The sequence below is a fragment of the Rhodnius prolixus genome, unplaced genomic scaffold (assembly GCF_049639745.1).
Source record: "Rhodnius prolixus isolate KJV_2025 unplaced genomic scaffold, Rpr scaffold_4, whole genome shotgun sequence".
NCBI classification, from domain to species: domain Eukaryota; kingdom Metazoa; phylum Arthropoda; class Insecta; order Hemiptera; family Reduviidae; genus Rhodnius; species Rhodnius prolixus.
Genome location: NW_027411614.1, coordinates 32,121,490 through 32,147,465, shown reverse-complemented (window position 1 = coordinate 32,147,465; position 25,976 = coordinate 32,121,490). Strand labels below are relative to the sequence as shown.

At 33.3% G+C, this 25,976-nt stretch overlaps 2 protein-coding genes across 6 annotated transcripts in view; one reads left to right on the top strand and one right to left on the bottom strand.

Annotated features, from left to right (window-relative positions):
• Positions 1-20,634, top strand: part of cora (erythrocyte membrane protein band 4.1 like coracle) — an 83,594-nt gene extending 62,960 nt beyond the window's left edge. For 2 of the 5 annotated variants that reach the window (XM_074131054.1, XM_074131056.1), the window contains 17 exons: positions 25-201; positions 290-442; positions 2,134-2,319; positions 2,496-2,668; positions 3,271-3,392; positions 4,160-4,228; positions 5,790-5,863; positions 7,517-7,616; positions 9,014-10,849; positions 11,904-12,011; positions 12,165-12,278; positions 16,874-16,978; positions 17,150-17,209; positions 17,435-17,626; positions 18,136-18,246; positions 19,873-19,955; positions 20,055-20,634. In XM_074131054.1, coding sequence (XP_073987155.1) covers positions 25-201; positions 290-442; positions 2,134-2,319; positions 2,496-2,668; positions 3,271-3,392; positions 4,160-4,228; positions 5,790-5,863; positions 7,517-7,616; positions 9,014-10,849; positions 11,904-12,011; positions 12,165-12,278; positions 16,874-16,978; positions 17,150-17,209; positions 17,435-17,626; positions 18,136-18,246; positions 19,873-19,941 — 3,649 coding nt within the window. In that variant the 3' untranslated portion in view covers positions 19,942-19,955; positions 20,055-20,634. The remainder of the gene's footprint in view (positions 1-24; positions 202-289; positions 443-2,133; positions 2,320-2,495; positions 2,669-3,270; positions 3,393-4,159; positions 4,229-5,789; positions 5,864-7,516; positions 7,617-9,013; positions 10,850-11,903; positions 12,012-12,164; positions 12,279-16,873; positions 16,979-17,149; positions 17,210-17,434; positions 17,627-18,135; positions 18,247-19,872; positions 19,956-20,054) is intronic. The other 3 variants (XM_074131058.1, XM_074131057.1, XM_074131059.1) reach the window with 3 other exon arrangements.
• Positions 20,635-22,069: 1,435 nt separating this feature from the next.
• Positions 22,070-25,253, bottom strand: LOC141455738 (major heat shock 70 kDa protein Ba-like). The gene has a single exon (XM_074131060.1). It carries the CDS (start codon positions 24,254-24,256, stop codon positions 22,346-22,348), a length of 1,911 nt encoding a protein of 636 aa, XP_073987161.1. The 5' UTR covers positions 24,257-25,253; the 3' UTR covers positions 22,070-22,345.
• Between the last annotated feature and the right edge of the window lie 723 nt (positions 25,254-25,976).

Below are 25,976 nucleotides of genomic sequence, written 5' to 3'. Positions count from 1 at the left end.
TATCTTATTAATGTCATCTTTTAGACTACCCTGTTCGTTTGTAACACATGCAATGCTTGGTTCATATTTGGTACAATCTGAACTGGGTGATTTTTGTGCCGATGAATATACTGATCCATCTTACCTATCCGAGTTTAAATTCTCACCACATCGTACACCTGAATTAGAATCTAAAGTTATGGAACTACACAAGACACACAAGTAAGATTTTATACAATTCTATTAGTATGTTTTATTAGAGAGAAAGAAGATTAAAGAGAAAAATCATAATATGATTATTGATTACTAGAGGCCAAACACCTGCGGAAGCTGAACTTCATTATCTTGAGAATGCTAAAAAACTTGCCATGTACGGTATTGATATACATCCTGCTAAAGATTCTGAAGGTGTAGATATCAATTTAGGAGTGTGTAGTACAGGGTTGGTCGTCTACAGAGATAAGTAAGTAGATTACTTTATATATTTTTGTGTTTTACTGAAATCATGGTTCATGGAATATAATTTTTCAATATTTTTCTCAATGATTTCAAATTGAAAAGGGGAAAACAAAGCTAATGTATTTTTTTCCTTACACATAAAGGTATGATGTCTAGGTAAGTCATGCAAAACTAGGCATAGTTTCTCAGACATAATGCATTTGTGCCGCTGAAAGTGTTAGAGAATGATAATCAGTTGCTAAAATTTCCTTATAAAAAATGTAGCTTAAATTAGGAAGTACATTTGTTACCGCGTATTATTGGGAAACCTTAATTTTTCTAATATTTGGTTGCGTTTAAGCCCCAAGTCCCTCTCATTTTATGTAATATATTATTCTCTAACAACTTTTTTTATCTCTTGTTATGGGGAAGATCAAAACATAAATTTTCAGTTAATCCGACTTAATAGCTCTTATGATTAATGATTTTTAATCTGCTTAGGCATGTATCTTCCCAGTCATTATTGATTACTGTCAGATTATTATTTGTTTGGATAAATGTTATATCTTCTTTTATTTTACTAAATGAATTTTTAAAATATTTACTTATTCTTCCAATTTGGAACTCTCTATAGCAGTTGTTCTTAACCTTTTCAAAGACACGGAACACAATTATGTATATCTGTGGCTTGGTGCAAGAAGTGCCAATGTCAGATTTTGGTAAAAATGGGTAAAAAATCTGTTTTGATATATTAACCATCCAAATTTTTCTTGCAAGGAGTGCCGAAGTCAATTTCAAAGTAGTAACTGAGTTACTAAAACGTACTAGTGCCAATGTCAAAATTTTGCATCAATATTTTCCCCCCTCCAGGTAAACCAAAGAGGACGAACACTTGTAATCCTTTTTTTGACATTGGCACTTCTTGCACCAAGCGACAGATATATTTTTCTCGCGGAACACTAACATTAAAAAATTTTAAATTCGGTATTTAGCAAGAACTTAAAATTAGTGAATAATAAAAAATCGAATATAATTTTCGAAAAAGATATATTTATGTATTAATTAAAATTAAAAAGGATAAGTTATTACATAGTTTTAAAAAATAAATTCTGAAAATGAAATTAATCAAATAATGAACATAAAAGTACGTTGCTACAAATAATAATAAAAAAATCTTTTAATGAGAAATTTGTGGGTGGCGATTCATTATTGAAATGAACTTTTTTGCTCATCACTTATTCACTTCCGCTGGAAAAATGCTGTAAAAGACTATGACTTTGGTAGTAGAAAATTCAAATTTTAAAAAAAGGAACGATTTTTTGTTTTCGTATCTTTCTTAAGTTTCTAATTTTCAATACATTTAAAATTGAAATTTCGCGGAACACTTGGACCATATTTGCGGAACATCGATTAAGAACCACTGCTCTATAGCATTGTTATAAAAAAAACGCTGACGGTGTCGAGAGGACTAGATATTTTAAGCCTTAAAGAGTAAAGTGCTCAAGGTTGAGTTTGATTATTCCAATCGTTTGCAATCAGCGATGGGACCTGACCAATCTTCAGATGCACCAGGTTGCTGTATAAATCTATGAACCATGATGAGTCATGTGTGTATCAATGAGACATGGGCTTCTACTAATTAAAAGTTTTAATTTGTTTTTTTTATTTGGTAATTTTATTTGTTTACCTTTCTTAATTCTTGTTTAATTTGTTTAGATTAAGGATCAACCGTTTTGCTTGGCCAAAAATATTGAAAATCTCTTACAAGAGAAATCATTTTTATGTCAAAATAAGACCAGGAGAATTTGAACAGTATGAATCCACGATAGGTTTCAAACTACCTAGCCACAGAGCTGCCAAGAAGCTGTGGAAAGTGTGTGTTGAACATCATACATTCTTCAGGTAAAAACTTATAAATTCATTAGAATTCATTGTACTTAATATTTTAGGCATCTTTCTTGGATCTTTTTGTTTATATCTGCTTTCTGTTATATTAGCAGGTCAAAATATTATGAATATATGATTTAAATAAGCTTTTTTTTTTTGTTATTATCTAATATTAATTTGTATTTTTTAAGGCTGATGACACCTGAATCCACAGCTAAACCAGGTCTAATGCCAAGACTCGGTTCTAGATTTAGGTATTCCGGTAGAACACAATATGAAACCAAACGCCTTCCAATAGATAGACAGCCACCATCATTTTTGAGAAGTCTTAGTGGACCAAAAATAGGTAGCAGAAGTATGGAAGGTAAATTGACTTGTAATCTACCATTCTAATGTGTTGAACAAATATGAACTTTTAATAGCCCTTATTATTTTCTCACTGAAAAATGAATGAACTATAATATAATGTATAATAAGTAGAGTGATAAATAGTTCAAAAGCCCGGAACTGCAGACAACTGCTCTATTTTTCACTTTACATTTCTTTTTTTATATTTTGTTTATTTTTTTTTTTTAATGTATTATATAGAGGTAAATAGATAAATATAACAGAACTGTGCACTTTTTGCAAAAGTACTCCCCTTATTTTTGTAAGGAAGACATATATACATAAAACTCTTTTTGTATTTCAAAGTTTACATTTGCTGTCGAAGTTTGGTCATTAAATGTCGTTCTCCCTCTCTACATCCAGCGGTACTGTTATCGAAAATTTTACCTCGAAATCTCAAGCTATTTCTGAGATATTTTGAGCACTGAAGGTTAACATTACAAAATTAATTAGGGTCCTTTCTTCTAAAAACACGCTAAGAATTCTTGTTATAATGTGACAGAATTACTTTACATTGCTTTCTAAATATTTATTTCTAATTAAATTGCTTTTCATAATAGTTTTGAAATTTCGTTTCAGCACTTGGCCATCATCAAGCAAATGCAGCCGATGAATCAAAAGATTCTAAGCGTCACACAATGTCTCATCCTCCTACTCGAATACCGGGAATTGAATCGAGCCCTAGTCACAGAAAAGATAAGGTCAATAATTTATTATAAAATATTCATGAAATAATGTTTAAAAACTTCAGCCACATAATGAAGATAGAAATATGGATATAGTGGCAATCTTGAGTAATAAAAGTAAAATACTATCTGAAATTATGCTATTTTCAACGCTTCTTGTCCTCATGTATCCTTACATGTATGTAAAAAAAAATATCTTGATATATACAAAAAGACCATGTAAAATTTATTATTCACTTAGGTACTACATACTTACAGAGTGAGAAAAATTTGCTTCACAATTAAGTACTTAAATATTTCTATAAAATTTGAACTAGATTAAATGTAAATTACGAGGCGAAAACAACTTTGTCATCGGTTGATGTGTTTGCACTTAGATTCACAAGGTTTTCTAAAGAACTTTGTCTCCCAATCTTCTCAGTTTTAATATCGTACACCATTTTATCCGATTTAAAATCAGATAATCATTATTTAGATGCGCACTTGATGGGGTGAGGTAATTGTTACAAAAGTAAAACTTTTAATACAATTGCATTCACTTAATGAACTGATTTTGCTTTATTAAACAACTTCATTTATATTTTATCCGACATGCGTATTAATATGTTTGCTAGTAGATTTCAGATATTCAAATTTACAAACTATTCTCTGAAATTGGATGCCCATGCAAACGCTTAAAAATTGTAATTAATCGTTAATTATGTGGTTGAGGTGAAATAACAAATTCTTATTATTTAAAAATCCAGCATATATATAAATTTTTCTTTGTTCAATTAAATTAGGATCTTGATTCATCTGCGAGTACTATTAGTTCACAAGAGGGAGAATTTGAGACAAATCAAGATGAAGAGGTTTGCAAACCAATAATGCACTCTAAACATATTTTTTCTTTTCGTTTTGTTTTTGTTTTTGATAAGTTCCGTAGCTTTCTTCTTGTTGTATATTAAATGATTACATAAATTTTAAAAGAATAAAAATTTATGTTGACATTGTGTTTTAAGCATTGGACATGTTTTTTGTTTTTAATTTTTAAATTTTATTGTATCAGTTTAGTGTCTTGTTTTGTCTTTCTCCTCAAGTGGTGGTTCGTCTTTCAAGCTTTTGATACATTGTACGTTGTCATCTACTAAATATAATAGTTTCTCTTTAGAATAAGGGAATCAGAGATCAAGAATTGTGCCGCAAAGGAGAGAAGATAATTATTACAGATGGCTTATTGAAGTTTTGTAACATCAAAATGGTTACATTACTAATTGACTTCCATGAAAGGCTAACAAATCGTGCACTGTTTTAAAATTTTTAGAGTCATATTTCGAAAATTTACCATTCAAAAATAAAAACAAACTGTCTTAAAACGTGGTTTTAATTTAAAGGATAAAACAGTGATATGGTACGGTAATATAAACATTTTTTTTAACTCCCAGTAAAAAAAATAAATAAATAAGATGAAACTTCTTATAGAAACCGACTCGGCATCACTTGTAATTGCAGCCAACACAACAAATGAAAATATCTATAGAAGTCCAGAAGTTTTCTTAAGAGTCATGTTAGATATACAAACCTTCAACATGTAAATATAAGCTCACTTTCTATTCTCCTGAATGCCAATAGCCTGATTATCAAATTTCGGACTTGAACACGTCTATCAGAAGTCAAAATTTTAATAGGTGTTAAAAACAAAGAAATTTTACGCTATAGAAATAATTTTATTTTCCGTTTTCGACCCGACTTAACATTTTCACTATAGTGGAATACCTTATAAGGTTCACTTATTAAATTGTAAGAAGTGGGAACAGAAATAAATATTTGAACATCTGAAATTCTTTACTTAATAATTAAGTCAATTTATAATAAAAACATCAGACAAAATTCTGTGGAACAAAAAGTTACCCTTTTTAATGAAGAAAAGTCCGAAACGTGAAATTTCTGTTACTGGTTTTGGTGTATTTATATCAACTTCTTTAAGTCAGTAAAAATTACTTTAAAGTAGTAACTTGGAAGCTTTTTTGTATGTTCAACAAAACATATTATTAAATTAATGCTTGTAATTTATTTATTTCGTTTAAGTAAAATTATATTTTGTTTTTAAGCACATATTTTTTTTCGTGATTGGTGGAAGGTGAAATTAATTGATAAATTATTTTAATAATTGATCATGTATTTTAATAACTTTTAAAATAAACTTTCACTTTCCTTCCAGTATTGCTATTTGTATTTACATAAACACTGCTGTGCTTCCAAGCTTGCTAAGCATGTTTATTTATTTAAATTTTACTTTCAGACTATACTTCCACGCACGTGTATTGTGTATTGTTTGCTGTTTTAAGTATTCAGTTATAAAATAATTACACTGCTCAGGAATTTTATATTTTGAAAAATATTTCTCTGATACGTTGATTTTTTAATGTTTAGCGCCCAGCTGGTGGTGTGGCTGTACTTCCGACAGAAGGCATCAAGAAGGTTAAGAAAGAAAAAGCAGATTCCAAGTTTGTGATTTTTTTTTTTTTCATATATTTTAGTTTTTTTAAAATCACGATCACAGATAAAATATCAAAGTTAATTGAATTTAAGGAAATAACGTTTTCTACTAAGCTCTACCTTGTTAGCATATAACTCGAAATAAGATACATTATTTTTAATCATTTGCGCCCTTCTTTTAAGCTCGATATTATGGAATATTGTTAGCGCAGTTACTGCTTTTTTATGAATGGGATTTTTCCGAGCTCTTCGTGGATATGCTAAAAGAGCTAGTTAATTTTTCTACGATACTATGTTTCTTAACTCTTAAGGAGATTCTGCATATATCTTTGGGAGATTACTGGGTCAGGATCAGAGGAGAGGTTAGCAAGGTCAGACTCTACATGGAGCTTACCTATTCCTTTCCTGTCTGATGTAGCCTCTATCCGCAATAATAATAATAATAAAATTTCCATTCACCTTTCTGTACATCAGAATCCTTTAGTCTGACATCTCTCATCTCGAACAACCTGACGATCTTCCTAGAAGTCTTAAGCGCCACTGCCCTCGTGATTCTTTGAGAAGAAAATCTCAAAAAAAAAAAAAAAAAAATCTTTTAATCGGTAAATTTTCTCAAGGAGTTTCATCGCTAAGTTATCGCTATCAAGTCCTATGGTGGTAGGCCAGTGAAATAAACAACAGTTTCCGGTTATTTTTCATTTTTGAATTGAGTGTTCACATACTCAGTTACTTAAAAAGCAATTTTATAGACCCAAAGAGACCTCAAAATGCGTATTGCCGATGAAAACTTTATAGCGAAACCTTAAAACGATCGCAGACTCTACAATACAAGTCTCTTCGAAGTAAGAGAAGTTAAAAAACGGAACCAAGCTTGTTTTCCGACCAGCCACCGGGAAGTTTCCCCTATTTCGCCAAGTCCCTCCAAATCTATATTGTTTTAGAATGCGATAATGTTATAGGGTTTAAGGAAGGACTGATTTGTGTTTTTTTAATATTTTAAACTAAAATCAAAAACTTGCGTACTTGCTAACCTACATCGATTATTTCGCTGTTTCGTTAATTTTGGTTATAAAGCCTATCCTGCAATTGTTTCCTGGATTGTGGTCAATTGTTCAAAGATTTTGAAATCATTCCCATCGTCGTCTTTGTGCGAACGTGGATTTAGTGCAGTGGCAACGCTGCTTACTAATCTGCTTAGAAATCGTTTGCATGTTACAGAACGCGGTGACTCACGGCTGTTTTTAAGTAAATTTGAGACTGATACTATTAAGCCTGTTAAAGATTCATCCTACAAATTAGTTTTAAAATTTAAATTAAAATGTTTGTTTTAATTTGGATAAAAATTTTTCTAAATATTATTTATTACTATCATCAGAACCGTCTCATTCAAGATGTAAGTTTGAACTCAGAAACAGCATAAGACTTACATGACTCAAATTAAAAGTAATGGATTGTGATTGTGATTTTTAAGATGTAAATTTAAAAATAATAGGGGGCGCTACAAATTAATGGATTCTTAAAGTGGGAGGCAGACGAAATAAGTTTTGAGAATCTTTGTATTAAAGCGTCTAAATTAAAAAATATAATTATAATTAATATTATGAACAATTTTAACAGTGCGAAGTGGATTAAAGGTTGTTTAACATTTTTCTTTCTTTTAGTGGTGTTGGTGCCAATGAATCTGATGAAGAAAAGGAAAATCGCCAACAGAAAATTGATACTTTGAAAGAAGAACCAGCTGACAAGAAAAGTAAATCTAAAGTTAGTACCTCAAGTCCTTTCCTTCGTAATTGGAAGTTTTTTTTTTATAGTAATTTTAGTTTGGTGATTTATTATTTTAAGGCATCTTGGCAAACCTAAGCTTTGTTTTTTCTAGTGTTTAGGTTTGCTACATTCTAGTAATTGAATGAGTACTTTAAAAGAGGTTCGGGTAGGATATCTGCCAATTTCTCTTCAGTTAGACGTTGTATATGCGAACAAATTGCTCGAAATCCAATGAAAAATGAAATGCTCCAATTCTGTTGTGGCATTAATTTGCTTGTGGGAGCCAGAAAGTGTCATTTTCTTCCAAAAAGTCTATGAAAGAAAGTTCCCATTGCTGGATAAGGCTTTTGAACTACTTGGACTCCAGAATTATCGATTTCTTACATTAAGTTTTTTTTTTTTTTTTTTTTTAAATGGCTAAATAAATTCTTATTAGAAATATGCCGGTTGATTTTTTTTACTTGACTTCATTATTTTAATTCTTGTGACTTTTTAGTCGATGTATACTCTACAAATAAAAGATATTTTCCTACCGGGGCAAGAAGAATCATTGTGTTGTGACAGATTTTAGTTTCCGAAAAAAGGACAAAGCAAATTTCGCAAGAGTCAGTTTCCCACTCTTTACTACCTTCTTTTTCAGTGCGGATGTTTGTGATTTTTTTTTTTTTTTTTAGTTGGGCCAAAGTAATTTTTTAAGGGCAAATTAGCCTCAGTTTACGTTATAAAAACTTTATTGTTCACATACCATTACTATCTTATAAGGTTATTCATGTATTTATTGGGTTAGGGTTGTTCTAATGTATTTTTTATTAGGACGCAATGTCAGCACATTGAACTGTCATTTCTTCTGTTCAGTACTAACGTGATCATTTCCACTTCTATGTTATTTATTTACTTAGTTTTTTTTGTAATTTAAGGCGCGTCAACATCTGAGATCATTGGCGCCTAGAGCTTTTTTCAGTGCACTGCCGGCCTCTGGACTGTGTTCTCTCTTCATAGACTACACTATCTTATCACCGGACAGTGAGCTGTAAGAAGCTTCTAGAATGATAAAATCTAACATTATTGGCGTCTAAAGACTTGTTTGAAAAATTTTTTGACTGTTTTGTAATTGCACAGTATGTTCCGTACAGTCACAAAGTAGGCATTCTGTCCTAATATAAACCACTTCTACGTGAAAGAAAATTCGTTATATGAGTGTTTCGAGCTTTTTTGTTCTGTTTTATTTTATTTATTTATTTATTTATTTGTAAGTGTATGATTTTATGTTATATAATTTACCACATTTAATTTTTTTTTCTACTTTTTCCGTGAGCGAGCTTAGTAGAATTGTTTTTTTTTTTTTTTTTTTTTTTGCATGTTGCTGACTGTAGTGATTTTTCTCTTTTTTCAAGTCTCCAACTTCTACTTTCGGGAGCATCTTCTCTCGACACCCTAAACGCAGTGCTGATGAGAAATCGCCGCTTGCAACGATTAAAGAACCAAAAAAAGTGAAAGAGGCCAAAGAAGATGATGGAAGAGTAAAAGAAATCATGGCAACTAAAGCCATTCCGACATCAAAAGAGAGTCCGGATAAAGTAAGTCCAACAAAAGACAACAAGGACAAAGATAGAATGTCTGTTTTTAAAGCCGATAAAAAAGACAAAGACAAGGATAAGGATAGTAAGAAGAAAAAAGACAAACATCAAGAATCTTCTTTAGAAAAAGATCAAAAAAATAAAGACAAAGATAGCAAAAAGAAAAAAGATAAATTGGAAGAATTGGGAGTAGTAAAAGAATACAGATACGTTGAAACGGAAGAGGAAAAAAAGAAAAAGAAAAAGTCTAGTCCGAGTAAAGGCTTTTCTTATGAGGCTAAGAAAGAACAAAGTGAAGATGATGAAAGTGCAGCAGAAAATCAGACAACTCCTGTGAAGGTTGGTGTTGGGCTTGCTTTTAATTACGCACCAAATGCCCAAGAACTTGTAAAAGTTGATGATGAAGAGGAAAATAAACGTTTGAGTGAAAGATTGATAGAAGAGGAATCTAAGAACAGTTTACCGCCAGAGGTTGTTGTCGAAGAAGAACATAAAAAGGTTCAGGTAGATGTAGTTAAGGATGTAAAGAAGGCAACTGATGATACCACTAAACATAGAAAGTCAGGCGGCTTTGGATCTCTATTTGGTCTTAAAAAAGATAAAGAATCTTCACCAAGGTCAGATTCTAAGGGAAAGAAAGAGCTTTCACCAAAGTCAGAAGAAAAGAAAAAGAAACATAAAGAAGAAGAAGAAAAAAAAAAGAAGGAAAAAGATAAGGATGTTAGTAGCAAAGACGATTCAAAGAAGAAGAAAGATAAACATGACAAAGATAAGGACAAGGACGATAAAGGAAAGGATAAGGACAAAGCAGATAGCGACAAAAAGAAAAAGAAAGACAAAGATAAAGAAGATAAAAAGAAAAAAGATAAGGATTGGAAATTATCACCTAGAAAAGACAAGACCGGTAAGATAATAAGTGGTAAAAACAAAGAAGGAGAATTAGAAGAGGAATTATCAGGCAATTACACGAAAACAGGCACCCTTCCGGTTTCAGCAAGTTTGGTTGGAAGTTCCAAGGGAGAAGATAGATTGCAAGAAGGATTGGAAAGGGGAGACGAAGGCTCAAAAAATAAAGATGATAAGGATCCAGCTAGTATGAATTCCTGGGGAATGCCTCCAGTATCTCCACTAGGAGCTCTGGAAAAAGAAGGAGAAACAACATCCATCCAACCAGATGTAACTCGACAAACGTTATCAACTTTTAAGAGTTCACCCTCGGTTGTAGAGAAATCTAAAGAAACAGCACCGTTGTGGAGTACACCTGAACACCAAACACAACAACGTCCATCATTTACAACAACCGTTCCATCAAAAGTAACATCACCACCACCTGTACCAACAGTGTATGGTGAAACAAGACCACCGCAACAACCAACGCATGCTTCAGCTGTTTATGGAGAAAGAGGAGGATTTGTATACAATCCTACTGCAGCTTTTCTCGATGCAGAAAGAGCCTCTGAATATGCACCAAGAGTAATCGGCACTACACCAATTGTTACTTCGACAACCACTTCTTCTTCTGGACCAAAAATTGTTAAGACTACTACTAAGCAAAGCGTAGTGATGGATAGGGATAAGGTGAGAAGAGATATTGAAGAAAAGATAGAGGATCTTACATCTGGAGAGACGACGCTGAACACACAAATCGATACGGTAAGTAAGCTTTGAAAAATTTTCTTGGCAGCCATATTCCTTCTCTAAACAGTTTCGATGCATTATTGATTATTCCTCCAGCTAAGGTTTCTTAATTTAATTTCTAATTTCGAATCATTTACCACTGCGTCAGTCTCTTATCAAGGAAATCGGGACCAAAGAAGGGGGAAGAACTGCTGTTTCAAATCAAGAAGGGACTTCAAATCAAGTGCTGTAAAATATTATTATTAATGACAAAAAAACGAAGTCAATCAGCCAAATGAAAAAGCAGTAAGCTCACGTAGGCACCGGTACACGCAGCTCTTGGCAGTGGAGCTGTAACATGGCTCAAACCTCCTCCTCGAATGAATGGAACTTTGTGTCCAATGGCATAATTATCCTTCCCTCTAATATTTGGTAGCAAAGTGCCTGAACTTCGGGCAGTGGATAAGTATCGGTCAATTTCCCCGATATTTTTGTTTTGCACTATAAATCACCTTAGCAAAATTAGACTAACGCCTCTAGCTAAAGCTGAAAATGAAATTTGTGATTTAAAAAAGGGATAGGGAATATGGCAGAAAATATAGCATAGTTTTGTGGCTACAGTTACCATTGAATTTCCGAGAAGTATACTTTTCCTTTTTATTTTCTTAGCCATTTTTTATTTTTAATGCTTGAAGAAATATATTTATAATTTATTTATTTATTTATTTTTTACAATAAAATCTACATCGTAGTCTAGACTTGCATGGCTTTAACAAAAGCTTTCATTGATATGTGATCATTAAGTATGTACATTTACACGTTTTCTTTTTCATTTCGAGTAAGTAATTTTTTTTTTTAAGTATTAAATTTTAAACCATTTTATGATTTTCTATTCTAGTTCTGTTGAACTTTGTGTCCGATGGCATAGTTTTCAATTTAAGTACGAGTCGTATAATATTTTTGATAACAGACCAAATTATTAATCTAAAAATTAAGAATTTGAGAGCACTTCACGAAAAAATAGAATTAGTGCATGAGTGTTTTCTTTTTTGTTTTTAATTGCAACCCACAACCTGATGCACCACAACAGACAGAGAACGATGATACTGGTGCTAGTCCTTACGTCACGGCCACTGCCGTAACGACTAGGAGAGCAACAACGACAGAGGACCTTGGAACGAATGCAAAAACCAGTCAGGTTTGTTTTGTCAATTTTCTATTAATAAAATTAAAATAAAATGGTACTAATTTTGCATATTTGAGATAAAAGAATACTTATTTTGTATAAATACCTTTTTTAAATCGTTGTTGGCACTTAATTGTTTTGTTGTTTTTCATGTACTTCATCAAGGTTGAAGAGAAGACTGTCGCCAGAAGTACAACTCATTCTGGTACTAGACAAGAGCAAAGGGTAGTAACATCAGAAGTTAGGGCCACTTCCACTGTGCTGTCAGATGTACCTCAGGTAAAGTCATTATTTCAAATAATCTGAATCTGATTTTTTTTTTTGATTGAGTTTACTATATCAGACCACATGATCTTCCTCTTAGGACAAATCAAGGAGGTGAAGAAACCATAAATATTTTTTTTTACTTGAAGTTATTATCAACTTCTGTATATTGAGTTTAAGTGAAGCTTATGATCAATGCTTAAAGAAATGGCTTTCCTGTTTTTAATAATTAAATAAATAAATAATTGCTTAATAAGTATGCAATGTGTCCGCTAGGGCACTATACGAAGTGTGGCTATTAAATAACGAGACTATTGCTGTAAAACATTTTATTTTAAATTTAAACTTATTTAGTTATTATCACTTCCAATATACACCCCTCCCCTATCCCTACAACGCTCCATGCGAATTTTCCATTGTTCGAAACAGTACTGAAAGTCTTTTTCTGTTAGCTCCTGTATGACGCGTGCCGCTTTTTCTTTCACAGTTTCAACGGACTGAAATCGTGTTCCTTTTAATGCGGTTTTGACTTTGGGGAACTGATAAAAGTCACATGGGGCCAGGTCAGGCGAATAAGGCGGATGGCCTAAAACTGGGATGTTGTACTTGGCTAGAAACGTCTTGACAGACAATGCAGTGTGAGCCGGCGCGTTGATGGAGAACCCATGACTTGTTCTTTAACAAATCGGGTCGTTTTTTCCTTACTCTTTCACGGAGTTGAGCAAGCACCTCAAAGAAATAATGTTGATTAATTATAATCGATATTTTCGGGCCGTCATCATCTCCAACGTCTACTCTGCCATCTTGGAAACGCTTGAACCACTCAAGAACTGGCGCAGGTGATTAACATTCATCGCCATAAACTTCTTTTAATAAAAGAATAAGTTTCAGTAGCACTACTACATATTTAGTATAATGTTTTCGGCAAAACGAAACTAACACCTCTTACACAAAAGACGGTTCCGATCAGACAGATTTCTCTACAAACACACGTGATGCTACATTCTCACGAGATGCTGCAATAGAAAGAGAAGGCTTTACGCTACACAGTTGTCGGTCGTGAGGATTTGGCTCATGCATAGTTCTTCTATAGCAGCATCAGTCTCGTTATTTAATAGCCACACCTCGTATTGCCAAGCATTTTTTAATTCATTGCAATGAAATTCACAGTTTGTTTAATAAATTATATCTCTTTGTTATTCGTACATTAGTTGTCGATGGAAATCTGAACGTGGTTCTGTTGAATAGAAAAACCCTTTCGGGACAGAATTTTATGATAACTCCTTTTATAATTGATAGAATTCAAATGATTGAAAATCATTCGAGTCTTTAATGAACACTTAAAACTTCATTATCTACTTATGCAGATCTCTTTCCTTCAAACCTGTCGTTTCTGACTTTGGAATCATCTCTGATCTTTAATTCTTTTCACAGTTACACTAGACTTTTTCTTAATCTGGTATTCTGTTAACTAATTTAGAATGATTAAAACTTTTTTGTCGGATTTTTTTTATTTAAATAATGTACGAGGGTCGTTTCAAAGTCCGTGCAAAGTCAGAGAGATAGCACCACTGGCGCGTATCGAGGTTATGTTTAGTTAGTAGCATCTCTTGGAAGAACACACACCAAGTTTCAGCCAGATCGGTCTATTTCTTTGTGTTTGGCATTCGTTTGAATCGAGGAAGTCGAGTGATTTTCAAAAAATGGACGAAAAAGAATTTCGTGTGTTGATTAAACACTACTTTATGAAAGGCAAAACGCCTCAGGAGACTAAAGAGAAACTTGATAAACATTATGGTGACTCTGCACCTTCGATTAGAACAGTTTATAAGTGGTTTCAAAATTTTTGGAGTGGCCATATGGGCACAAGTGACGCTGAACGTTCTGGACGCCCTGTTGAGGTTACTACTCCAGAAATCATTGATAAAATCCATGATATGGTGATGGATGACAGTAGAGTGAAGGTGCATGAGATTGCTAGTGCTGTGGGCATCTCGAATGAACGGGTACATAATATTTTGCATCAACATTTGGACATGACAAAGCTATCCGCAAGATGGGTGCCGCGATTGCTCACGCTTGACCAAAAACGAAATCGTGTGAAGTGTTGCAAGGACGGTTTGCAGCTGTTCCAGAAGAATCCGCAGGACTTTAAGCGTCGTTTCGTCACTGTGGATGAAACATGGATACATCACTACACTCCTGAGACCAAAGAACAATCTAAACAATGGGTTACCAAGGGGGAATCTGCGCGAAAAAAGGCGAAGACCGTTCCTTCGGCCGGAAAGATTATGGCGACTGTCTTTTGGGATTCGCAAGGAATAATCTTCATCGACTATCTGGAAAAGGGTAAAACTATTACAGGTGCATATTATTCATCGTTATTGGACCGTTTGAAAACCGAGCTGCAAGAAAAACGCCCACGATTGGCCCACAAAAAAGTCCTTTTCCATCACGACAACGCACCAGCTCACACCTCAGCAGTTGTGGTCGCAAAATTAATGGAAATAGGGTTCCAACTCGTTTCACATCCCCCCTATTCTCCAGACTTGGCTCCCTCGGACTACTATTTGTTCCCCAATATGAAGAAATGGCTGGCGGGAAAAAGATTTTATTCAAACGAGGAGGTGATTGCAGAAACGAATGGCTATTTTTCAGACTTGGACAAATCCTATTATTCGGAAGGGAACAACAAACTAGAGCAGCGTTGGACGAAGTGTATAAGCCTAAAAGGAGACTATGTTGAAAAATAAAAAAGGTTTACCCCAAAAAATTAAGTAGTTTTTATTTTTGCACGGACTTTTTAAACGACCCTCGTATCCTATGAGACCATTAATATCTAATCTATCACCTAATATCGATTTCGCTGATTAAATTTACAAAAATAGTCAACTCTTTTTTTTTAAGCCAAAACTATAGCTTCTGAGCAATATTTTCATGATTCTATTAATACGAGTAAACATAGCAAGCTGAGAGCATGTTTTAATTTTTTTCTGTTAAAGAATCACTGGTTTGAAATTTATTTACCTAAACAAATTCACTCAATTGCAATCCGGCATTGTATTGTAGCGCATGAATGTATATGTACCATTATATACAGGGTGATCCATTTAAACCGCACCAATCGCTAATAACTTTTTAGGAAAGCGGAATTTCGAAAAAACCCACGAAGTAAACTATGTTGTATGTTTTTTTTTTTTGGTTTGGTTTTCAAATGTTCCACCCCCGATGCCGTATCTTCATTTTTGGCGGCGTTACGGGCAAAAACCTGATTAGGGTTTCATAAGGATCACTAGTTTTGACAATGATTATGAAAACTACATAAAAAAACTGTGAAAAACGTCGTTGACCCCGTTTCGATATCCCTAATATTAGTTGAGATATTTAAGATCAAAGTTACAATTTTACCTTCTCGTGATGGTTTTCAATATTAATTTTCCTCCAGAAATACACGTTTTTGGAGGTTGTCAGACTGCAAAAAATATTATTTGTGACGCAAAGAACAAAAATAATAATAATTGAAGATTTTAAAACATGTAATGTAATGGTTGTGGGTGAATCAGGTTAAATTAAATGCAGTGATTCTTATTACTTAAAGAATCGTAGTACTTTTTTTAATAATGTGTAGTCACACGCGGGATTCGAACTGGGGATCTCCCACTTACAAAGCTACGCTCTTGACCGCTAGACCAACACCCGCCCATCCCTGGCAAGATATTCTTACCGTAATCATAGGTCAAGAAGTCTTGCAAACGGGGTGCATTAAACTGATGTGACGGTTACTTTTATTTGATGATAAAACAAATTTATCCTGATTTAACAACAACCATTATATTATACTACATGTTTTAAAATCTTCAATTATTATTATTTTTGTTCTTTGCGTCACAAATAATATTTTTTGCAGTCAAAGGACCTCCAAAAACGTGTATTTCTGGTGGAAAATTAATATTGAAAATCGTTCACGAAAAGATAAAATTGTAACTTTGATCTTAAATATCTCAACTAATATTAGGGATATCAAAACGGGGTCAACGTCATTTTTCATAGTTTTTTATGTAGTTTTTACAATCATTGTCAAAACTAGTGGTCTTTATGAAACCCAAATCAGTTTTTTGCCCGTAACGCCGCAAAAAATGAAGATGCAGCATCGGGGGCGAAACATTTGAAAACTAGACCAAAAAAAACAAATAGTTTATTTCGTGCGTTTTTTCGGAATTCCGCTTTCCTTAAAAGTTATTAGCGATTGGTGCGTTTTATTAAATGGATCACCCTGTATATTATAAATTTTATCTAGTATTAATTGGCATTTATTGTTATAATAATTAATTACAAAAGTTATTTACTTTTTTTTATGCCTCAAGGATGGCGCATTCTTTGATGTAATGTAAAATTTACAAGAAAAAAAATATAATACAACAAAAATTGGGTTGCGAGATAAAAATAATTTTTCAACTAAAACTTCCATTTTATATTAAAATTAATTTTACACTAAATTTTAGCAATCCTTGATGGCATTTCAATTTTTTGTTTTAATTAATTTTTTGAAGCATGTTGCTAATGCTTTTGACTTGGCATGCTGTCGTTTGTTTTGGAAACATAAATTTTAGGTAGAACTTAGGCGTTCTCCAAGCTTATCTTCTACTTCCAGTGATGATTCTGGTACACCTATTGATCCAGAAGGAGCCGATTATTACACTAATTCATATTTCCAGGTTGGTATTACTCAACATATCTTTTTTTTAATTCATCTTAATTGTTAACATTAGTTGGCAAAACGTTGCAAATGTATTTTTATCAAATGATAGTTTTTTTGTGAAATGATTGTTTATCCTGCGTAATGTTATTCATTTGCTGTTTAAAAATTTATCCCAACATATCAACAGAGAGAAAATGAAATTAAGACCAGTAAGATCTGTGAAGCGCCAACCAAGAATGTGAGAGTTGTGAGTATGTCCTCTGTGTTTAACACTTTAACATTTTTGTGTGGTAGAAAGTCTCTAACTAGTTCTGACGTTTGAGTTAATAAAATCAAAGGATTGATTTACTTACTTCAATTTTCATAATGATTTTAGGTTATTTTTATTATATTTTTCCCATTAGTCTTTCTTTTAAAAACATATTGAAATTAATTTAATGAGAAAAAATTAGTATTTGGTAATTATTTTCAGGAGCCTATAGTGGAAACAGAATACGTTCTTGTGGAAAAGCCAGATAAAGAAATACCAGTGCCAACGAGAGAAGTACCTTTAGTTTCTACAACACAAGCAGTCATACTTCCTGAGAAATCATACACTGTCTCTGGAGAGGTGGTGTCTTCACAGACCATCACTAGCAAAACGAGGACAGTGGAAACAGTTACAGTAAGCATTTTTATCGCTTCCCAATTAATCCTTTTCCGATTTTCAGTCAATAATATTTTGCATTTTCATTCACAATTGGGGAGATTAGTATTTGATGTTCGTTTAAATAATAGCCGAAAATGAAAAATCCTTAAGCGCTTTGAAGTAATTTCATTCACTTCTAATTCATAAATGATTCACTACCGATCCTAAAGGAAGTAATAAAAATATGTTTACATTTAATACATTTAATGTCTACTTAAAAGTAAAATTCACTGTAATCGACCATCAGGTGAGAAAGACATTCTAGTGTAAAAATTAAAATTAATATGAGGTGCTGCGCAAATAGATTAGGTTGTTAAGACTATAGTTCAGGAAAGTAAATGTGCAGAGGATTTAACTGTGTTTTAAGGATTTTAGGTCATAAAGGAACAGAATAAAAAATGTAATTGATTTTGTAACAAATTAGAGGTACGAAGATGTGTATCTTCAAAAGATATGATATATATGTTTGTTTTTTTTGCAAATAGTACAAGACAGAAAAAGAAGGAGTAGTGGAAACAAGAGTAGAGCAAAAGATAACTATTCAGTCTGATGGAGATCGTATAGACCACGACAAAGCATTAGCTGAAGCTATTCAGGTATTTGTTTTATATAAAGAAGATTCATTTTTAAGGTTTTCATCAGTTCTTGCATGTTTTTTTTTCTATTGATCTCAACATTTGTACTCAACAATAGTTTAATAACAGTTTGTTACAAGACGCTTGATAAGTGATGTATATACTATACGAGGGGGTACCCAAAAAAAACCGGAATTATTTTTTAAAAGCTATTTATTTACAAATTTTTTACAGAACAACCTTATCCCCTTCAAAATACTCTCCATTACAACTAATACATTTGTCCCACCGGTGCTTCCACTGTTCGAAACATTTTTTGTAGTCATCTTTAGAAATGGCTGACAGCTCCTTCTTCGTTTTTTTCTTGACCTCTTCATTGTTGTCAAATCGGTGACCTTTCATGCCCTTTTTCATGCGTGGAAATAAGAAAAAGTCGCACGGAGCCAGGTCAGGCGAGTAAGGTGCGTGGGGCAGCGGAACCATGCCATTTTTAGCCAAAAACTGTGTAACAGAGATGGCTGTGTGTGCAGGTGCATTGTCGTGGTGGAAGAACCAGTCTCCTGTTTGCCACAAATCGGGTCTTTTTTGGCGAACACTATTGCGCAATCTTTTCAAAACTTCCAAATACAAGGTTTGATTGACGGTCTGACCTGGGGGGACAAACTCTGATTGGACTACGCCTTTGGCATCAAAAAAAACAAATCAGCATTGTTTTGATGTTTGACTTGACTTGACGACATTTTTTTGGTCGGGGTGAAGATGACGTCTTCCACTGGCTCGACTGTTGCTTTGTTTCTGGGTCATAACCATAGCACCATGACTCATCACCAGTAATGACCTTTGACAGAAAGTCTGGATCAGTTTCAAGCTGTTGTTTCAAAGCACGACATGTTTCAACTCGATGTTCTTTTCGATTGTCAGTCAGAACTCGAGGAACAAACTTGGCAGCAACCCTTTTCATCCCCAAATCTTCCGTTAAAATTCGCTGAACCGAGCTCCAAGATAACCCACTACTCTCTGACAGTTGATCAATTGTCTGTCGACGGTCTGTGAACACCAGCTCTCGAATTTTTTCAACATTTTCGTCGATTCAGGCAGTTGATGGACGTCCAGAACGAGGTTTGTCATCAATCGACATGTCGCCATTTTTAAACCGAGTAAACCACTCGTATACTTGAGTTTTTCCCATAGCGTCATCTTTGTAAGCTGTTTTCAACATTAAAACACTTTCAGCAGCATTTTTGCCGAGTAGAAAACAAAATTTCAGAGCTGCACGTTGTTCACTTAAACTTGCCATCATAAAAAACGAAAAAAGAACAAAACAGCGCTGGTAAAAACAATCACTGCAGATGAACAGAACAAGCCAGGCAGACAACACAGGCAGGACTGAACAGGCAAGGAATTGCGCTATACACGTCTAGCGGCAGAAATGCGTACTACATAAGCTCCATGCGCGGCAACGCAATTCCGGTTATTTTTGGGTACCCCCTCGTATGTACAATTTTTCTACAAAAAAAAAACTATTTGCCATGCATGAAAGGTCCAAAACAGATCAGAACAAAAGAAAACAAGTATGATTTAACTAAGGTACCAACTAGAAATTCATTTTATTTCCTGCTATTAACGTTACATTATTTGTCAATTTAGGAAGCTACCGCTATGAATCCAGATATGCAAGTCGAGAAGATTGAAATTCAACAAGAAGTTATTCCTTAGTAAATTTTATAAAGGTTTGTACACAGCATTTTTTATTGTACGTCGTATAATGATTAGAAATTTATTTAATCAATCTCTGTTTAATATAATTTATTAATTTATTTACCATATAGATCCCCAAATGAAGGACCAAAACGTTAGCACGAAGGAAAAGAGCTTTTTGCTAAAGCTTTTGTTTTTACCACGGCGCTTTAATAACGTTCTTGAGAATATGCACTGAAATACCTTAACATCAGACGAGTAATAGATGTACAGGGTGGATGAAGACGAACAATATGATTAATAAAACAATCGCTTTTTCAGCTCAAAAACTTTTTCATATTTTTCTACACTTACCGTCGGCACTGTATGGACTTTTGAAAAGATGCTTTTTTTATATGTGTATAATACTACTTATTAATTAAGCTTTATTTTTTTTTCTCTTTTGTTACATTCCAATTTTAAGTTATTTTTGTCTTAGCGGTAATTTGTACCTATATTCCTCTGTTAAATCTTTGGGAAAAAAGAGTTTGTAATATATAAAAAAATAAATAAATAAAAATAGCACACTTCACCAGTTGCGATTAAAAATGCTACTGGTCTCATTAAACATTTTAAAATTTATTGTAAGAAAGATTATATATAAAAAGAAAAAATATATGTTGTTGTTTTGTCATAATGTATTTAAAAATTAAATAAAAATGATATGTTTTACTTTAGCTGATTACTACCCTTATTTTTCATATAAATTTAACTAATATGATTTATCATAGACATTTTTATTGCAGTAATATTGAATGATTGTTTAAAGACAAAAAAAAATGGTAGCAAAAAACAATTATTAACAATTCACCTCAATATTTTTAAGAACTTCCTTAGTTAGTGCGAATTTATCAAGAGATAAATGTTAATGTGAATAATAAAAATCACCATCCTCTTGTTGACAGCCAACCTTAATCTTATAAAAAGCATGCCAAGTATTACCGCTAAATTTAACAGCGACCCAATAGGACAAAATAAATCCATACTTAAGTATGCTTCGGAATATTCAGATTCTGTTTCTATGGCGTCAAAATAAACTAAAAAGCCCACATAACACTATCGTTAGGAAACAGCACACACATAAGAGCCTAAGACAGAATACCCGCCTAAACAAATATGTACTGTCAAGCCTATTTAGTGAATTTTATTTATACCCCTGCATTTACCTTTTTTGGTATAAATTATGCCTGAGAGAAAAAAATCAGAATTTGTTTAATAAATGTAAGAATATAAAAGCAAATGTGAGCTTTATTTTCTTATAATCTCTGACTTCCTTTAAGCTTTCTAATCCAAATACTGGCCTTTGTTTTTTTGTTTTTTTAACACTATTCTAGATGTTTTTTACTGAAGACAAATTTTCTACTCTTATCATGGCTAATTTTCTGGACAACCGAAAATAATATTTAGACATGTTTCTGGTCTGGACTAATGATTATTATATTTTTGTTTTACCCTAGCAATTTGAGCTTACCAATAATACCATTCTTTTAAGATTTATTTAAATGATCCTAACCACTATACCTGTAACCATAAGAAACTCAAGTGGAAGACTTGCTTAACAGCAATAAACTTAGAATACCTGTAGAAATTAGTGTCAGAAGGCAATCCAGCTACTACTCTTGCTCTATTAGTAATCGTCTAGATAAATTCTGATTGTGTTGACAATGGCAACTAGTATTCATCTTTGTAAAAAAAAAATAAATGAAATAAAAAAATATTCAATTTTTCAGTTCTGCTTTCGTCTGAACTCCTCCCATTTATTATTAATTCTATAGAGAATGGAACTTTAAATCCAAACTGTAATTTTGCATAAAAAGTATGTGCATGTATTAGATATAATGATCATACAATTATGCAGAATCTTTAAATATTCCTAATTAGACTATTTTAATACTAGATATAATATTTCTGAATAAATTTTAATCGTCTGTCTGTAGACTTTTTTTACAACTCAAACGTTCGCTGAACCAACATATGAAAATCTAATGTTTCATTCTCTTATTAGGTATTATTAATATTATTTTTGAGAGATAAAAATAAATAAAAAAGAAGAAGAAGAGGAAAAAAAAAATGGGACAGCAGGTTGTCAGGAATAAAAAGTCATAAGTATATAAGAAATAAATTATAATATATTTTAAATAAATATAAAAAAGTGAATACAATGTATTTACACAGGATGGAAATGACACTTAAAACAGTGAAATTTAAATAATTTAATATTTACAAAATATTCAGTCTCGATTTTATTAAGATTTGTACACATGCATTATTTGGCAATAAAATAATTAATAATGTACAAAGGTAAAATTTAATAGGTACAATCAACTTATGCAAAATTTTGGAAACAAAAAATTAATACAAATGATATTTAAAATATATTCATTCAGTCTACTTCTTCGATTGTGGGACCACTAAAGTTAGATCCTCCAGCTGCCTGTCTTCCGCAACTAGTTTGAGAACCGTTGCTTCCTCCGTGAAGTTTAGTCATGAAAGGAACACATTCTTTCTGTAGTTCAGATAACTTGTGTGCATATTCTTCTTTGTCTGCTAAAGTGTTATTATCCAACCATTTAATAGCCTCGTCACATTTAGATTTTAGTTTGCTGTTGTCTGATTCAGATAACTTGTCTCCACATTCATCTACTGCTTGCTTAACTCCGAAAACGTAGTTCTCAAGCTGATTTCTAGCAACAATGCGCTCTCTCTGTTGTTCATCTTCTGCCTTGTATTTCTCAGCATCAGCCACCATCCTATCTATCTCCTCTTTTGACAATCTGCCTTTGTCGTTTTGTATGACAATGTTCTTTGTCTTTCCTGAACAGTTTTCTTTGGCTGACACATTCAATATACCATTGGCATCCAGATCGAATGTAACTTCTATCTTTGGAACTCCTCTTGGTGCTGGTGGAATGCCAGTCAGATCGAATGTCCCCAACAGGTTGTTATCTTTGGTCATTGCTCTTTCACCTTCAAATACTTGCACTGTGACTGCAGGCTGGTTGTCAGAATACGTAGTAAATGTTTGTGTCTGTTTACAGGGTATTCTAGCGTTGCGCTCAATAATTTTAGTCATAACACCACCCGCTGTTTCTATGCCAAGTGACAGAGGAGTTACATCTACCAACAAGACATCTTGTATCGCACTGCTTTGATCACCGCTGAGAATAGCAGCTTGCACGGCTGCTCCGTAGGCAACTGCTTCATCTGGATTTATAGACATATTTAATGACTTGCCATTGAAGAAGTTTTGCAAAAGAGTTTGAATCTTGGGAATTCTTGTAGAACCTCCAACAAGCACCACATCATGAATAGATCCCTTGTCCAATTTGGCGTCCTGCAGTGCTTTTTCAACTGGTTGTAGGGTAGATCTGAACAGGTCAGCACATAATTCTTCAAATCTAGCTCGCGTCACTTTTGTGTAGAAGTCTATACCTTCATAAAGAGCATCAATTTCAATGGATGCCTCTGTACTTGAGGATAGAGTTCGCTTAGCTCTTTCTGCTGCTGTTCTCAATCTTCGGAGCGCCCTCGGATTATTTTTTATGTCCTTTTTATATTTACGTTTAAATTCTTCAGATAAATGATTCACTAAGCGATTATCAAAATCTTCTCCTCCAAGGTGTGTATCGCCTGCTGTAGATCTTACTTCAAACAAAGATCCTTCATCAATGGTTAGAATAGATACATCAAATGTGCCTCCACCCAAATCAAAGATCAGCACATTTCTTTCTCCTTTTAAATTCTTATCTAAACCATAGGCTAAAGCCGCCGCTGTAGGTTCATTGATAATTCGCAAAACGTTCAAACCAGCTATAGCACCCGCGTCTTTAGTAGCTTGCCTTTGAGAATCGTTGAAATAAGCAGGCACTGTTATCACAGCATCACGAACATTGGTGCCAAGATATGCTTCAGCAGTTTCCTTCATTTTTGTTAATACCATAGAACTTATTTCTTCAGGCGCAAAACGTTTTCTTTCTCCCTTGTATTCAACTTCAATCTTCGGCTTAGAACAGTCGTTGACTACTTTGAATGGCCAGTGTTTCATGTCTTGTTGAATTTTTGGATCGTCATATTTCCTTCCAATTAGCCTTTTTGCATCAAAAACTGAATTCTGAGGGTTCATAGCTACCTGATTTTTTGCTGCATCCCCGATCAGCCTCTCTGAATCAGTGAATGCCACATAACTAGGAGTTGTCCTATTTCCTTGGTCATTGGCTATGATTTCCACTTTACCGTGTTGCCAAACTCCAACACAAGAATAAGTTGTACCCAGATCAATTCCAACAGCTGGCATGATAAAATTCTCTTCGTTTGCACAGTATACTTTTAACACTATTTTAACTTATAACACAACACGAGTCTTAAAACAGTCACGAGATTTTCTCTTCACTTCTCACTTTTGTGATAAGTTTTACTTGTCAAATATGCCGCTTGAAGTTGTCGTCCTGTTTAAATACAAGCGGGCTATTTCCAGAACTGCCTAGAAACATCTACGCGAAGCTGATTGGTTGCCAGGTTGTAAAGCCCCGCCCAGGGTCTAGAAAGTCGGCACGGCATACGTTTTTTCTATTTGAATGTAGATCATTCTGGAATTTTTTTGTGTTGAAATCGTTTTAGATTGTGATTTGTTGTGTGTTAATTTTAGGTTTTTAGAAATGAATGGCATGGTTTGTTTAACATATAGATTTATCAAGTGATATGGTTGTTGGATCAATTAACCATTAAGTTGGTTTTATTTTTTGTTTTTGTGCTTTTTTAGATGGTTATGTTTTTTGATTTTAGTATATTGTAAATTGTTTTAATTTTCCCTTACCCTTGTTGTTTTGATTGAGTAAAATGTATGATGGGCATAATAAATAATAGTAATTTTGTGGTTATAACTTTTTTTAATGTTGATCATTTTTTACTCTTTGCGGCGTTACGTTTAATTTTAATCATTGGCTTCCAAGTGTATAAAAAATCTTAATGTCAACGTAAATCTCAATTGAAAACTGCTTCATGGGGCAAAATTTTCATTTTTTACTTTCCAAACTGCATCTAAAACTTTCTCACCAGTAATTTGGTAACAGTCTATAAAAATCTTCATCTCTCTGTAGTATGATCAGTCTGTCTCTTATTCAAAACCTAACAACTTAGCTTTTCCTTCATTCAACAAGTGATTTACTCCTTAATCACTCTTCACATTTTATAAGACCCCTCTCAGATAATCCTGGTGAACTGTTTTTCGGTATGGTCTCCACACCTTTAACATTCAGACAGAAGCTCAGAGATACAGTATTAGTACAATGGTTGACAATGTTTCAATTTTTTTGACAAACATTTTTGCTGGTGGGTCTCATCACTTCAGTATGGATTACATATTATCTCAAAGTACATAAAATTAGGAAAAAATTACCGATGTGATGATCCAATATGCTTTAAAAAGAAGATTACAAATTTATTATCTTCAAATCCTTAATTTTAACTGAAAAAAGTCACAAAATGTTGGCAGAAAGTATATGTTGAATCGTGTACTTGCAGCATCATCACATTTTGCTACAACTCTCAATATAAGCGCACTTTAATTCGTTGACAAGAATACCTTCCGATCGTTGTAATTAAGATTTGTGTACTGGGATACCAAAATTTTCCCAGTGGGTCACTAACTGACCCGCGGATCTTAGGTTGCCGACCACCTCTTACCAACTTCCATTGCACTTGCTAAGATTTTTCTAAAAATAAGTACATATAATTCTCTCGTACTTTTAAATCTTTGAACTTTTGTCTTGCAAGTTTCTCAGTTTTACTTAAGACCACTGCAGATTAATTAATTAAGCTTATTATCAAGGCGCCACGGTAGCCGAGCGGGTTAAGAGGCGAGACCTGCAAAGCTAATATGCATTGTGGTACTGGGTTCGATTCCCGGTCTTGGCCTTGGATTTTATTTAATGGTTAAATGAGAAATAGTAAAGTACGTTTGCTATTCGCCTCCGTCCACGACACCTAGTAAATGGTAGTTGGACGTTAAGCCCCGC

Excerpts from the sequence above, each read along its gene's own strand:
- LOC141455738 (XM_074131060.1), bottom strand. The coding sequence starts at position 24,256 with ATGCCAGCTGTTGGAATTGATCTGGGTACAACTTATTCTTGTGTTGGA.